Source organism: Berghia stephanieae, chromosome 2 (genome assembly GCF_034508935.2).
Source record: "Berghia stephanieae isolate SIO BIC M18660-M18661 chromosome 2, UCSD_Bste_1.3, whole genome shotgun sequence".
NCBI classification, from domain to species: domain Eukaryota; kingdom Metazoa; phylum Mollusca; class Gastropoda; order Nudibranchia; family Aeolidiidae; genus Berghia; species Berghia stephanieae.
The window spans coordinates 95,186,508-95,200,141 of NC_088361.1; the positions used below are offsets into that span (position 1 = coordinate 95,186,508).

The 13,634-nt window shown below is 36.0% G+C and overlaps 1 protein-coding gene across 5 annotated transcripts in view; it reads right to left on the reverse strand.

The window, feature by feature from the left end:
• Positions 1-13,634, reverse strand: part of LOC144965919 (parathyroid hormone/parathyroid hormone-related peptide receptor-like) — a 168,428-nt gene that overhangs the window by 54,392 nt on the left and 100,402 nt on the right. For all 5 annotated transcript variants that reach the window (XM_078901768.1, XM_078901770.1, XM_078901772.1 and 2 more), the window contains exons 3-4: positions 2,516-2,721; positions 1,544-1,646 (exon numbers count right to left, since the gene is read on the reverse strand). In XM_078901768.1, the coding sequence (XP_078757894.1) occupies positions 1,544-1,646; positions 2,516-2,557 (145 nt within the window). In that variant the 5' untranslated portion in view covers positions 2,558-2,721. The remainder of the gene's footprint in view (positions 1-1,543; positions 1,647-2,515; positions 2,722-13,634) is intronic.

The window sequence follows — 13,634 nt, forward strand, 5'->3', positions numbered from 1 at the left end:
TCCATAAAAGGAAATAAGAATTTGGTAGACGGAAAAGGCCAACTATTTTCAATATCTGTATTATATTATTTTATTTAAATGTCCAGCTGTTGGAATCAATTGAAATATCTGACGAATTTTTTTTTCATCTGATCTGCTGTTAGGACGATATATTCAAGATATTGTCTTCCTTTTCGTTGGCTTTACTCCAAGTAATTGTTTACCGGCCGGTGAATAACACGTCAAAGATGACGTTACAATGGCAATGAGATTGACATGCAACAACTCAATATTACTTTCCATAGAAGGAACGAAATTGACGTCACTCAGCTCTTTGTTTTTGCTTTGGCCAGCCATTTCTATGAGTAGTTCTCAGTAAATTCTATCATCAGTCTATAAACGTTCAAGGTTACCCAAAGTTGTGTACGTTTGTGTCCGGATGCCGTTAGTATTTTGGCTAAACGATTTGCATCAATATGATTATTTAGTATTATAGGAATATTGCATTCTTTTTGAAAAGACCAAAACAACTCTTATGCTATGACATTATTATTGGCTTTACCATCCATCACGTTACAAATTCACATCCTTATTAATATCACAATATCCTATTTTTGTCTTTACAATGGCATGGCAATAGGGTAAAAAATCATTTTACATTTTGGGCGAGAAAACATGTTCTCCAAGAATAGAAGCGAATAGATACTAACAGCATAAAATTTCAATGATTAATATAATTTTTGGAAGCAATGAAATAGATAGAACACTTTCAAGCGCGCATATTATTATAATGCTCAGATTTATTGAATCACCCTCTTGTAAGTAAGCCACGTTGAATTGCTACATTATTCCTTATTTTAAGTTTCTATCATGTTCAATTTAGCAATTCACAAATGTGTCCCACAGTCTCAAAGTGATACTAAGCTGCCAAAAACTGTGGATTTAAAAAGCAATAACATATTTTAAAAAAAGGATTATATCAGCTTCAAAAAAGAGCAAAATACCAAACACGGAAAGTTTCCGGCTAAAGACGTTTTCTTCATCTAACAACAACAACAACAACAACAACAACAACAACAACAACAACAACAACAACAACATCAACAACAACAACAACAAAAAGAAAATACCAAGATAACAAACATTACTTTAAAACCAGACAGACAGAATAGAAATATTTAGCTGCCGAGTTTTCTGGCCAAATTTATAAATACGTGTTTTTTCCAGAGGACGGCAGTTGACTGGTTAATATTTTTTAAAGTAGTCTTTCAGTCATTGGGCCCATGGAGCCGGACTTTATCCCGGTTTCTATAGCGTGAAACGGATAATAGCATTTGTTTGCAATCCTTTAGATAGGACACTAGTCTATCGCAAAGTACTTTCCCCCAAATCTAACAGACTCAGCTACCCATTCACTGCTGGGTCGACAGGGGGTCAGAAAAAAATCCGTCTGCACCTGGGATTGATCTTGGTCCCTTTGCGAGTGAAGCGAGTGCTCTACCAACTGAGCTATCGGGACCCGGATAATACTTTGTAAATATATTCAGAAATAAAATGTGCTTACCTTTATTAGATTCAGTTTCAGTGGACTGAATGTACTTATAACAATTGTATTCGGCAATTTGTATAGACTTGCTTTGTTCTTCTAACGAGATGCTCACTTTTTCCTGTGTGGAAGAAAAAAGATAAAAACAAACAGATATGATAATGGCAGGTGTTCAGTTGAGGGGTAGGGGGAAGACGGTGGTTAGATGGGCAAATACACCAGTTGAGAAAATAAACGATTGATTGAGATATATATATATATATATACGAGTATATATATATATATATATATATATATATATATATATATATATATATATATATATATAATCTTCCTTTGCGTGTGAATCGAGTGCTCTACTTACTGAGCTATAGGGTCCTCATTATCATTAATCTAAGATTGGAATGAATTACCAACGGTCAAAGACCTCACGAGGAAGACAAAGTGGAGGATTATTTTTTCTGACGACATTGGCAATAATCGGATGGCAGTTATCACGATTTTTAAAACAACCAGACGCCAATTATATAAAATATGATGAGACCAACCATATCAAAATTGTATATATAGACCATTGATCAAATTATAACCTACAAAAAAAAAAAAAGAAATCATGTATTGTCATCGTGATAATGTCATGAGACTTATCACGTTTTCATTATTATTTATCAATCTTTTTCCAATTTTATGGTAAATTGAGAATTTTATAAAAAACAAAATTTAAAAAAAAATCCCTTTATTCATCCCCAAGGGGAAATTACTATTATTCACTGGGCAAGCAATGAAAGATATTTTAGAAGGATTATATTGAACTTTACTAATACGTCAACAAAAAAAAAAAAACATATCATCAATTGACGTAAAATCACGTTATACTTGAGGAGTGGTAACTCCCAGTCCAAGATACGTCACAAAATGTAATCAATTGACGTAATTGACCTTATATTGTCTACAGGAAACAAGATTTATATTTGGTAACACAACTCTTACCTCGGACACTGCATGATGCCCGATGTACTGGGCTGCGCCCATTCCCCTTTACACCGGAATCCACTCCGCCACTGATAATGCAACCAATCTGTTGTTTTCCAGGGGCGGCGTCTTCACACAAGATAATGAGGAGCACTTGGTGCCTTATCGATGCCATTCATAGTTGGGTGGGCTGATTGTGCAATTAGTTTCGTGTCTTGGCACACCTGGATAAAATGGAATGAAATCGTTATTTTTTTTACACGAAATGAACTCATTCGCTGCTGCTGTTGCTGCTACTACTAAAACAAAGAAGATAACAACAACTACCACTACCTACTACTACTGCTACTACTACTACTACTACTACTACTACTACTACTACTACTACTACTGCTGCTACTGCTGCTACTGCTACTACTACTACTACTACTACTACTACTACTACTACTACTACTACTACTACTACTACTACTACTACTACTACTACTACTACTAGTAGTACTACTTCTACTTCTACTACTGCGACTGCTGCTGCTACTACTACTACTAGTGCTACTACTATTAATACTACTACTATTGCTACTACTACTAAACAACCATCAACACTATTTCTGATACTTTCTTGCGGCTTTTTGGTCTTGTGATACGGTCATCGCCTTCTGAAAGTACAGGGTTCGAGTCCCGCTCTGAGAGGAGCACAGTTTTAAAAGGGTCTTTACTCACATTTTTTCATTGTACTCAGGTGTTAGATGAGTACCTTGCCGTTACGTTCGATGTCTCTGTCGGAAAAAAGTGTAATATTGCCTAACTGGCGTCATGTCTCTTCCTGCATTTAAAGTTTTGCTGGGGACCTTTTGTAAAGCGCTTTGAGCACTGTTAATGGATATTGTGCTATATAAAAGCTCAAGTTTTTAAGGATTTTTTAATATAAGTTGGGTCATAAATTAGTGGACATATTTTACAATTGATCCCGTATCTAAGTGCACATGACCGACGTGTAATCGCCAATCATTTAAGCATATGAACCTTTCAGCAATCAATGTAATGTAGGCTTAAGAAATTCCCTTTAAGAAAGAAGAAGAAGAAATTCCCTTTATTCATCCCATAGGGGAAATTTGTTTCTAGGGTTAATTCCAAGGGAAGACTGGAATAACTCAGGCGTCAGCCGCAGTGCAGCGCCGCAAATTGAGCTAGGGCGAAGTGACTTGCTCAAGGCCACACAGCGGGTGGTCGAACTCGGTACCTTTTGGGTACGAAGCAAAGGCCGTGCCGCTGAGCCACGCACTCCATACCAGATGAATGTGATAGAATATGTTAACACCGCCTAAAATCGGTAATATACGGGGTGATCCAGATGAAGAGCAGTGAATTTAACGTGAAAATAGTCACAGATGTAAATAATATACGATTCTTACACTCTTGCTTTTTGGAATACCGGATGTGTTCCCAACCGCTGCACGAGCGTTAGAGTGCGCGTTATGAAAAGATTTCGAATTCCAAAACATAAGAGTGTAAGGTTTCATTTATACAACCCCTCAACGGATTCCCATTTCGTCATCTTTGAATAAAGACAGTTTCAAAAACACTTAAACAATATTTAAAAGAAAAATAACCCGAATTTTTGTTAAATTTACGGTTGATAATCTCCTGTCACAAATTATTATTGTAAATATGATATCATTACGCGTTGCTATTTGGGGAAAGTGGTTGAACAATTTAGCTTATTTCACGTAAAGAAATTATTTACGTTTTCTTCTATTAAAGATATCAACGGAACCGACTATTTGCTCTATTGGTATGTATGAATCTCATCTACAGACCGGAAGGTCCAGGGTCGAGACCCGTTCTGAGTGTCGCATAGTTGAATATTGGAAAAGGCTCTTTACTCTCACCATACTCAGGTGCAGTATGAGTAACTGGCCGGTAACAGTATTGTCTTTGTCAGAAAAATGAACAATTTCGCCTACCCAGCGTCATGTCTCGTCCTACATGTTACTTTTGCCACTAGCTTTGGCCCCTTGAGAACGTTTAATACATATTACACTATATAGGTGCTCTAGAAATAAAAAAAAACAACAACCCAAACTTCATGTATTTGACTATAAGTTAACGTTTTTTGCAACCGGCTCACCCCGAAATAAACCTGTTTGAGACGCTGTGTTTCATATGTGTTTCGGTGGTTCACAGAGTGGTTTCTAAAGATGTAATTGATTATGTTAAGGATTGAAGTTTGTTCCATCTAATTGTACGAAAACTAATCTGCTAACAACGATGGAGAACGTCTAATGTCTTTTAAACACTTTTGTCATTACTGCTGCTGTCGAGGTACAAGTTGTCTTTAGAATGTAACCCTTATTATTGCTGCTTTATACTACCACTACTACTGCTACTACTACTACTACTACTACTACTACTACTACTACTACTACTACTACTACTACTACTACTACACACTACTACTACTACTACTACTACTACTAATAATAATAATAATAATAATAGTAATAATAACAATAACAATACTATTACTACTACTACTACTACTACTACTACTACTACTACTACTACTACTACTACTTCTACTACTACTACTACTACTACTACTACTACTACTACTACTAATTCTACTACTACTACTACTATAAAAATGACTATTACTACTACTACTACTACTATTACAACAACAACTATTAATACTATTATTATTATTATTTCTACTACTACTACTACTACTACTACTACTACTACTACTACTACTACTACTACTACTACTACTACTATTACTACTACTACTACTATTACGACCCCTTGTAAAGCGCTTTGAGCACATTTAATTGATATTGCAGTACATAAAAGCAAACGGTTTTTTGGGTTTTTATCGACTTCGGGCAATGTGTAACATTTTATCTTGCCAGTGTAACTTTCATAAATCTAAAAAAAATTACACAATATGTCTTTTGAAATCTAAACAAACATATTATAAATCACGAACATATTCTCGGATATATATGTTTATCCAAATTTACTATGAACGGGTCTTATCTAAGATTTTATAATATCTGGAACTGAGAGACTCGCAGGATATTACAGCTTCCTGTCTTGCAGACACTTTAAAGGATCATTATGGATATTTGTCCCTGAGGCAACTCGTAACTTTGCAGGATTTGTCCATTTGGAGAGAGGGGACAGGAAGAATTAATGGGGAAAAACGATCAATCATGACGAAAAGAGTATCAATCCCGATAGGGTGACGTGTCATTAGACGGGGTGGTACAAATTTTTTTTTTTTACATACCCTGAAAATAACAAAACTATAAAAACCATACATTACACACAGTCTTTGCCTGGTACTATGTAGGAGTAAACAAGATGCTGAAAATCAATTTAGAATCCATTCGATTCAGGTGTGAATGAGTGCCTAACCACAGGCACTGACCGATATTGTAGGAGTTTTTGAATAAAATGGACGCCTAACAGGCGACGTGTGTTGTATGCAATCGAATTATGGTTCCACACGACCTACTTGGGAAATAAGTGAAACATTGTGAATCAGATTGAGCATGGTTAATCCGTGTAAATGTGCTATCTAAATGTCCTTATCTATTTATTATGGTCAAAATTGTAAAATTATGTCTTTGACGTTACACATTGAATCATAGGTAAAGTTGGCACAACTATGTTAGCAGCAGGATGTATAGGCAGATTTTTATGGCCCATTTAGACGTATCTACATACTTTTTTTTACACGGTCAGACGGATTTTCACAAATTGTGGATAATGGACCATAACTCATGACAACTGAATTTGTAAACGAGGAATTTAAATCTCGTCCGACGGATATCCGCCCAAACTCGTGATATCAGCAGCCTTTCCTGTCTTCGAGTTGACGGATCATCGAGGTTTAGTGGGTGATTAGTTCTTCCTTCAAACTATGATAGGGGGTCTCTCTCTAATGAGTGAGTGAAGTTTACGGCACTCTGGAAGCGGGGAGGAAACAAACAAACAATTACACACACATTCACAAACACACACAAACAAACACACACACACACACACACACAACACTTCCCAAGATTGTCAACGGAAGTACGATGTCCTAGATCCGATGCGAAGCAATTAATTAACTGTACGTCTAAACGGAACTTCTCTCGTCGACATAATTATTATCCACCGCGTCTAATCTATGTTCGTCGGACCGTGTACGAAAAGTCTGTACGTCTAAATGGGCCATTAGGATTACGGACGTAATAAAGCGAGGGTGGATTAGTTGCAACAAGAGATGAGGTGAGTAGGAAAGTGCCAGAAGACAATAGAGAATAAAAACCTCGGGGCGGTGATGGAGGTTTGAACGTCGCCATCGTTACGTTATAGCCTGACACTGAAACCCAAAAAGACTGGCATTTTGACGTCATTATTTGGTTTTTGCACCGCCTAGTGAGTTGTCGTTAGTAGTGCTCATGGAAACAAGTGGTCCCATTGGTTGAACTAATGAATACAACTCACGAATTGTCTTCTTTTGTGGCCTAAGACTGGCATTTTGAAGTCATTTTTCGGTCAGTGTCAGGCCTAAGTTAACAATGGCTACGGTTTGAACCCGCGACCTTACTAGTACGACAACTCCGCCTGGCCGGGGAGAGTGTGACTCTACCGTATGAGCTATCCACGATCCCAAAAAAAGATCGTCTCTAACCCTAGTCATTATTAGAGCCTGCTCTTCCCGACTACTTGAGATTAGTTGCATTGACCACCAGAATTTATTTAAAGTAGAAAATAAAGATGCCATGAAACCCGAAGATAAATTACACAATATTATGTGCATCTAATCCGCTAGAAGAGTAGTTTTAGATTGGAATGAGATAGGAAACAGCTTTTTTTTTTACATCACATTAATTTTTGTTTCCTATTCTAAGATCACCTACCGTGCTCTCTGTTAAATAATTCAATTGGTTTTTTACTATTATTGAATGTAATGTCAATCCTTTAGATATCCACTTAAATGTCCCTTACTCTTTGTTTTAAGATTGACATATCTGGGTCATTGCTTGCTGCCTACCGTTGTAATATTGAAGTACACAATGGCTGACTTTGGCGTCACTCTTTTGTTTTGCTTTTTGTTTTATTTCGGGTTTTTTTGTGTTTTTTTTTTTTTTTTTTTTTGGGGGGGGGGGGGGGGGTTTGGTGTCATTTCATTCTTTTAAATCTCCTGTTTGGTGATTAATTCTCAATGAATGCCACCAGTCATGTTTTATGTGACATGTGCTTTGTTTGCTTTACGATTCATCTTTCGGGCAATAATGATGCGACGCGTTTAAGTACAACACAAACAACATCTGCCAGCCAAACTAAACATTTCAACGCACAAAAATATGTGTAACATTAAACTTTTATAGTCTGATTGATAAATTTGAGTGAGAACAATCACACAATTGACGGTCTAAAACAAACAGAAATAAAATTGAGTGGCATCAAATCATTCGTTCTTTAATTAGGTTAAACTAGTTTGATGTCAAACTACTGGTTTCAATTTCATTGGAAGTGTAAAACTAGTTCTCCAGAGGACTGGATTCATAAATTCTGGTTTCAGAGTGATGGTACACGTAACCGATCCATTGTTTATACATCATCTAGAGAATTGGTTGAACCGGGAATAAAGTGTGGTGTAATGACATTTGCTTCACATTTAGGAGGCGACTGTAGCCTTTGTAAACTAGTAGCCTGATACTGATAAAAAATGACGCCAAAAGACAAGTCTACGACAGAAAACAAATCGTCAGTTGCACCAATCGCTCAACCAATGAGATAACCTGATTCCTTGAGCACTACTAACAACTCACTAGGAAATGCACTAACCTATAAACGACGTCAATAGACAAAATCTGGTATCAGGCTATGAGTTTTCGAGGCTACGCTCTAACAGTTTGAGTGCGAGAGGGGTGATTTTGAGAAAAGTAAACAAAATAAACAAACAACAACAAAAAACAAAACAAAAAAAACAACAACAAAAAAAACAAAAAACAAACAAAAGACAACCACAAAAACCAACACGAACAAACAAAAAACAGTGCAACTTCTTCACTAAGTCTTAACATGCCTATCCAGATCACGTGACTATTCCCGCCAAAAAAACAACAACCGGGATTGTGATTTTTCTCTATTTGTTACAAGTGTAGAGGAAGAGTTTGGCTTTAATATAAGCTATACATTTCTTAACTAACTAGTGGAGAACCCGCATTATTTGCGGGGAAATAAAGGCTATTACAAACAGGCAATCGTCTCTTTTACTTATTATACTACCAAATTGTGGAAATTAACATAGATCGATCGAATCGAGACGAATCATTTGAGCCATCAACGATCAAAATCAGTTAGGTATAAAGTGTGTAGGGATGTGCGCGCAAATAAATGAATTTGGCAATAATAGAGCGGTCGGCGAAATAGTGAAATGACCGATCGTAATGTCTGAGTGAGGGGACACTTTTTAATTTATTTCTTTTTAAAATGTATGAAGGCGTTATTCAAGAACAAGTTTGTTTTTTCTTTAATCCCAGTCCCGCTTATCTAATAACACTTTTAGTATCAATTATATTAGTTGGTTTTAATTTCAACATGTTAGATATTGTTTGGGCAATAACGGAATAATTCAAGACAGTATTTTATTTCATTCTTCATTCAAAGCCTACATAACAATAATCAATTTGGCTATTTATAGTTTTTTTTATATAAGAGGAGATAGAGCAATTTATAGAGAGAGAAAAGGAGGAGGAGGAAGAGGACACAAACACACACACACACACACACACACACACACACACAAACACAGATTATATATATATATATATATATATATATATATATATATATATAGAGAGAGAGAGAGAGAGAGAGAGAGAGAGAGAGGGAGAGATATTTTATAATTTAACAGCCTTTTCTATTTGTCCAACTAAAGCTGATTTTATAATCAAATTAATTTAATATCTATAAAAGATCATGTTAGTTTATATAAATAATAATTTTCATCGAAATTATGCAAAAAAAAAAGGTTTACTTTCACAACAATAGGTTTAATCATTAAAACATCAACCAGACACACACACTGTGCCATGAAGGTTTAAAATTGAGCGTGTCGCCCGAAGGATTTTATGGGAGCTGTTAATGTAAGTTACGATTATGTTTTCAACAATGGTATTATCATCATTCAAAATGAAAGAAAAATTAAAGCGAATGAAAAAACAAACAAACAACAAATGGATATGAAAAGGTTAAGGTGATTCAGTGTACAGCGTTGTTAATGAAAAAGTGTAGAATTACAAAACTTGATAACATTGTGACATATCTTTATAAAATGATGTATCTACTGTAAAATATACCAAAGGATATTTTAACGTTTTCATTGGTGTAAATTTCCCACTGATATTTCATTTTAACAATTCACAACAGATTAGTAAGTAAAAGTATTGCTCTTTTTATAACGCAAGTTTGACCGCAAATTATAGATATTTTGAATGGAAAAACAAAAAAAATGCAATCCGAGTTTTAAAATAAAAAGCAGTACCATTAATGTTAGTACCGCCCTCTGAAAAGAATATCAGGAATAAACCCGAAATGCTTAACAGAAAAAATAATTGATATATTTGATACTTTATTTGTTCAACTACGTGAATTTATAGACACTTAATATTCCTACATTGTTTTCTATATACGACCTACCTACAAGAATTATGAAAGATTATAATACTATCCTTTTGTAGTCTCTTATTGGAATATACGCGCAAAGCTGAAAAATGCATTAATGACCGCTTATGACGTAATCGTGTAATTGGCTTAAATAATTTAATCGAAGGTCAAGGTAAGTAGTGATTTATCGAAAATCAATGTCTTCTGACCTTCACCTTTTAAAATATATGTCCATGCTTAGCACAGAACTGAAATTGTATGAAGTTGGGACACCACAAATTCTTTCGTCAGTTAAATAATAAAAACAAAGGGAAATAACAGGAAACAATGGGATTTGTTGACACTTTAAATGATACTAAAATCTAGATACTATTAATCTCGACGTACATAAAACTTATATTAACTTTTCTCACATTTTCATTTTTATTTACTCACTTCAGTAGCAGCAGTGGTAGTAGTAATAGTAGTAGTAGTGGTAGTAGTAGAAGTAGTAGTAATAGTAGTAGTAGTAGTAGTAGTAGTAGTAGTAGTATTAGCAGTAGTAATAGTCGTAGTAGTAGTAGTAGTAGTAGTAGTAGTAGTAGTAGTAGTAGTAGTAGTAGTAGTAGTAGTAGTAGTAATAGTAGTAGGTAGCATTGGCAGTAATAATAGTAGTAGTAGTAGTAGTAGTAGTAGTAGTAGTAGTAGTAGTAGTAGTAGTAGTAGTAGTAGTAGTAATATCAATAGTATTAGTAAACCTAGTACTTGCTGAATTAACAACACTACCCAAACGTTGAAAAAAAGCAATCATTGCCACAAAAATCCGGGCTTTGGTGTTTGTGGCGGGTGTGTGTGTTATTTTTGTGGGTTCGAGTCCAACCGATAGCTCAGTGGTCTGGATTCGAACTAGTATGCGTGCTATGGCTCTCGTTACCAGCTGCGCCACTCAACTTACACCACAAACGGCTCAGGTTTAATCTATGGGTGATTAAGAATAGCCTTAGGGTCCCTTATAACTTAATTGTATTAATAACAAGTGAGTCAAGACAATAGTAACGCCCAATTCAATAATAACAATTCTATACATAAAGTTTAATTAGATTGTTACAGGAAAAGATAGAGAAAATAAGTGTTTAGTTACTATTAGGAAGAATGGCTCTAATTGATTGATTTATTTATTGATTTATTTATGATTGATTGATTTATCTATTTTGAATCATTTGTGTCCGTGGAAAATACATTTGAAAATGCTATAAGCCCGTTTGGCTTATCTTATAGAGCCGGCTTGCTTGATTGAGGCAAATGTATCAGCTAGTTCCAGGGTTGGCTCCTGCTTCCAGCTTTTTTCTGGACAACAGTGTGTTGCAGTTATGGGCTGACAGGAAGGTTCTGGTGTCGGCGATGACAGACATCAGTGATTGGGTGCCTCAAGGATTGGGTACGGAGTAAAGATGGTTGATAGCCACCGATGGTGACAGCCAAAGACCTTCAACCGAGAGAAGTTACACTTTTACAGGTTTGAAATTGGAGGGATAGTTCTTCTTTCTTGGGATGATTCTTAGCGTGTGTGTGATTCAATTCAGAGATGAATTTGGTTTTGTGAAGTAAAGGGGACGCTATGGAATTATGGGGATAACCAATCAGAAAGAATGTTCCTATTTATATAGCCAATGATATTCAGATGCTTTTGGTTAACAACTATAACGGGAAGGGATAACGTTAAGTGCAATTTTAGCTACTCTGAACGAGACGAGAACCCCAGGGCATATGCACGTTGGAGTCTTGTTTGGAAAAGGTAATTAGCAGGATATATGCAAACAATAGGCAGACAATTTGAACAGGTGAATAAACCCCAAGCGGAGAGTGAGGAGTAGGATTTAGCGTCCCGTTATACAATGGGAAGGTTTCCTACATAATGACCAAATCCTGCTAGCAAAATTTAGAGCTTTATTGGAGAACGGTCTTTCCATGTTATGAGGGTTTTATCTCGAGGTGTTAATTTCCCATGGCAAATATATATTGTCCACGAAATTTGAAGTGGGTTTGAATGAGACGCTGAAGAATGATAAAGGAATCACGCTGTGAAAGAAAATCGTTCGTCACAGTATTCCTACCTATAAGAATGTTCATTTTAGGAGATTTCGTGTATTTTAGAACTTTATTAGTATTACGTGTTAATGGATTTTGAATCCGCTTAGAAAGGAATGCGTCTTCAAAAGCCCTGCGGATTTTGAACTGTGCAAACCTCATACTCGGGTAGCTGGGCAGAGTTGAACAAAAAATATAATTAAAATCCATCTTTTTAAGAGGCTGACCGATTTACAAAAAGGCAGATATTTTTCTGTAGAAAAAAGGCAAGTAATATCATTATCATCATCATCATCATCATCATCATCATCATCATCATCATCATCATCATCATCATCATCATCATCACCATAAAAACAATCACCAAACATCCCCCCTCCCCCCTTCGCTAACATCAACCGTATTTACTACCGCATAAAACAAACATTTCTCCATCAACACCCACTCTTTCTCACACGCCCACAACATTTTTCTAAAAACCCATTATTTTCACCATTTGCCAATTCTGCCAAATCAGCCCATAGTGACAATAAAAAGTAAAATAAATGTCCCTACATTGTCCTTGAAAAGATCGAGATTAATTTGTCTTCAGCCACTCTAAGTCAGTGTCACAGGCTAATTTTTATGTTGTTGCTGAATAAAAAGAAAACGAAACTAATGTTTATGCCGACAATAGTATGTGGTCTGATCTTCTAGATACAAGTTCAAGGTCTTATCTAACCGTACACCGTTATTCTTAAATTTACACTATTGTCTCCGGTTTATATTATTAAAAATTGAACAACAATACAAGAAAGAACGTCAACAATAATACAAGATAAAACAAAATAAAAAACAAAGAAAAACAAAACATAGAAAAATACACCCCTATCTCTTCTTCTTCTTCTTATTCTTCTCTTCGTCTTGTGGTCCTTCAGAGCCATAAGACCCATAATCCTGGTTTCTTTAGCGTGAAACGGATGGTTGCAATTACTTACCACCCTTGTGATAGGACGTAGTCTATTGCGCGCAGATCTAACATCATTGGTGGCTAACGAGGAAGGGGGAGGGAGGTAGGGAGATCAGAAAAGGATCGATTTCACCCTCATGAAGCGGAGCTATGCTTCCTGCCCCCCCTCCCCCCCCCCCCCCCCCCCCCCCACCCCCGGCGCCATACCCACACCCTCTACCCCAAAACATTATTATATATTATAACGACACCCCCTGTAGTCATTAAAACAACGCCTTCAACATAATCTTTTTTTGTTTTTTTTTTTTTTGTTCATTATATGTAATGATTGTTTTCCCATTTCGTCCTTAATGTTCTATCGCCTGCCATTCCTCCCACACAAAATTGCGAATTCTTGCAAGTCACGGAAAGACACAGATTTCATTTTCCCTTGGGGAACCCCCCCCC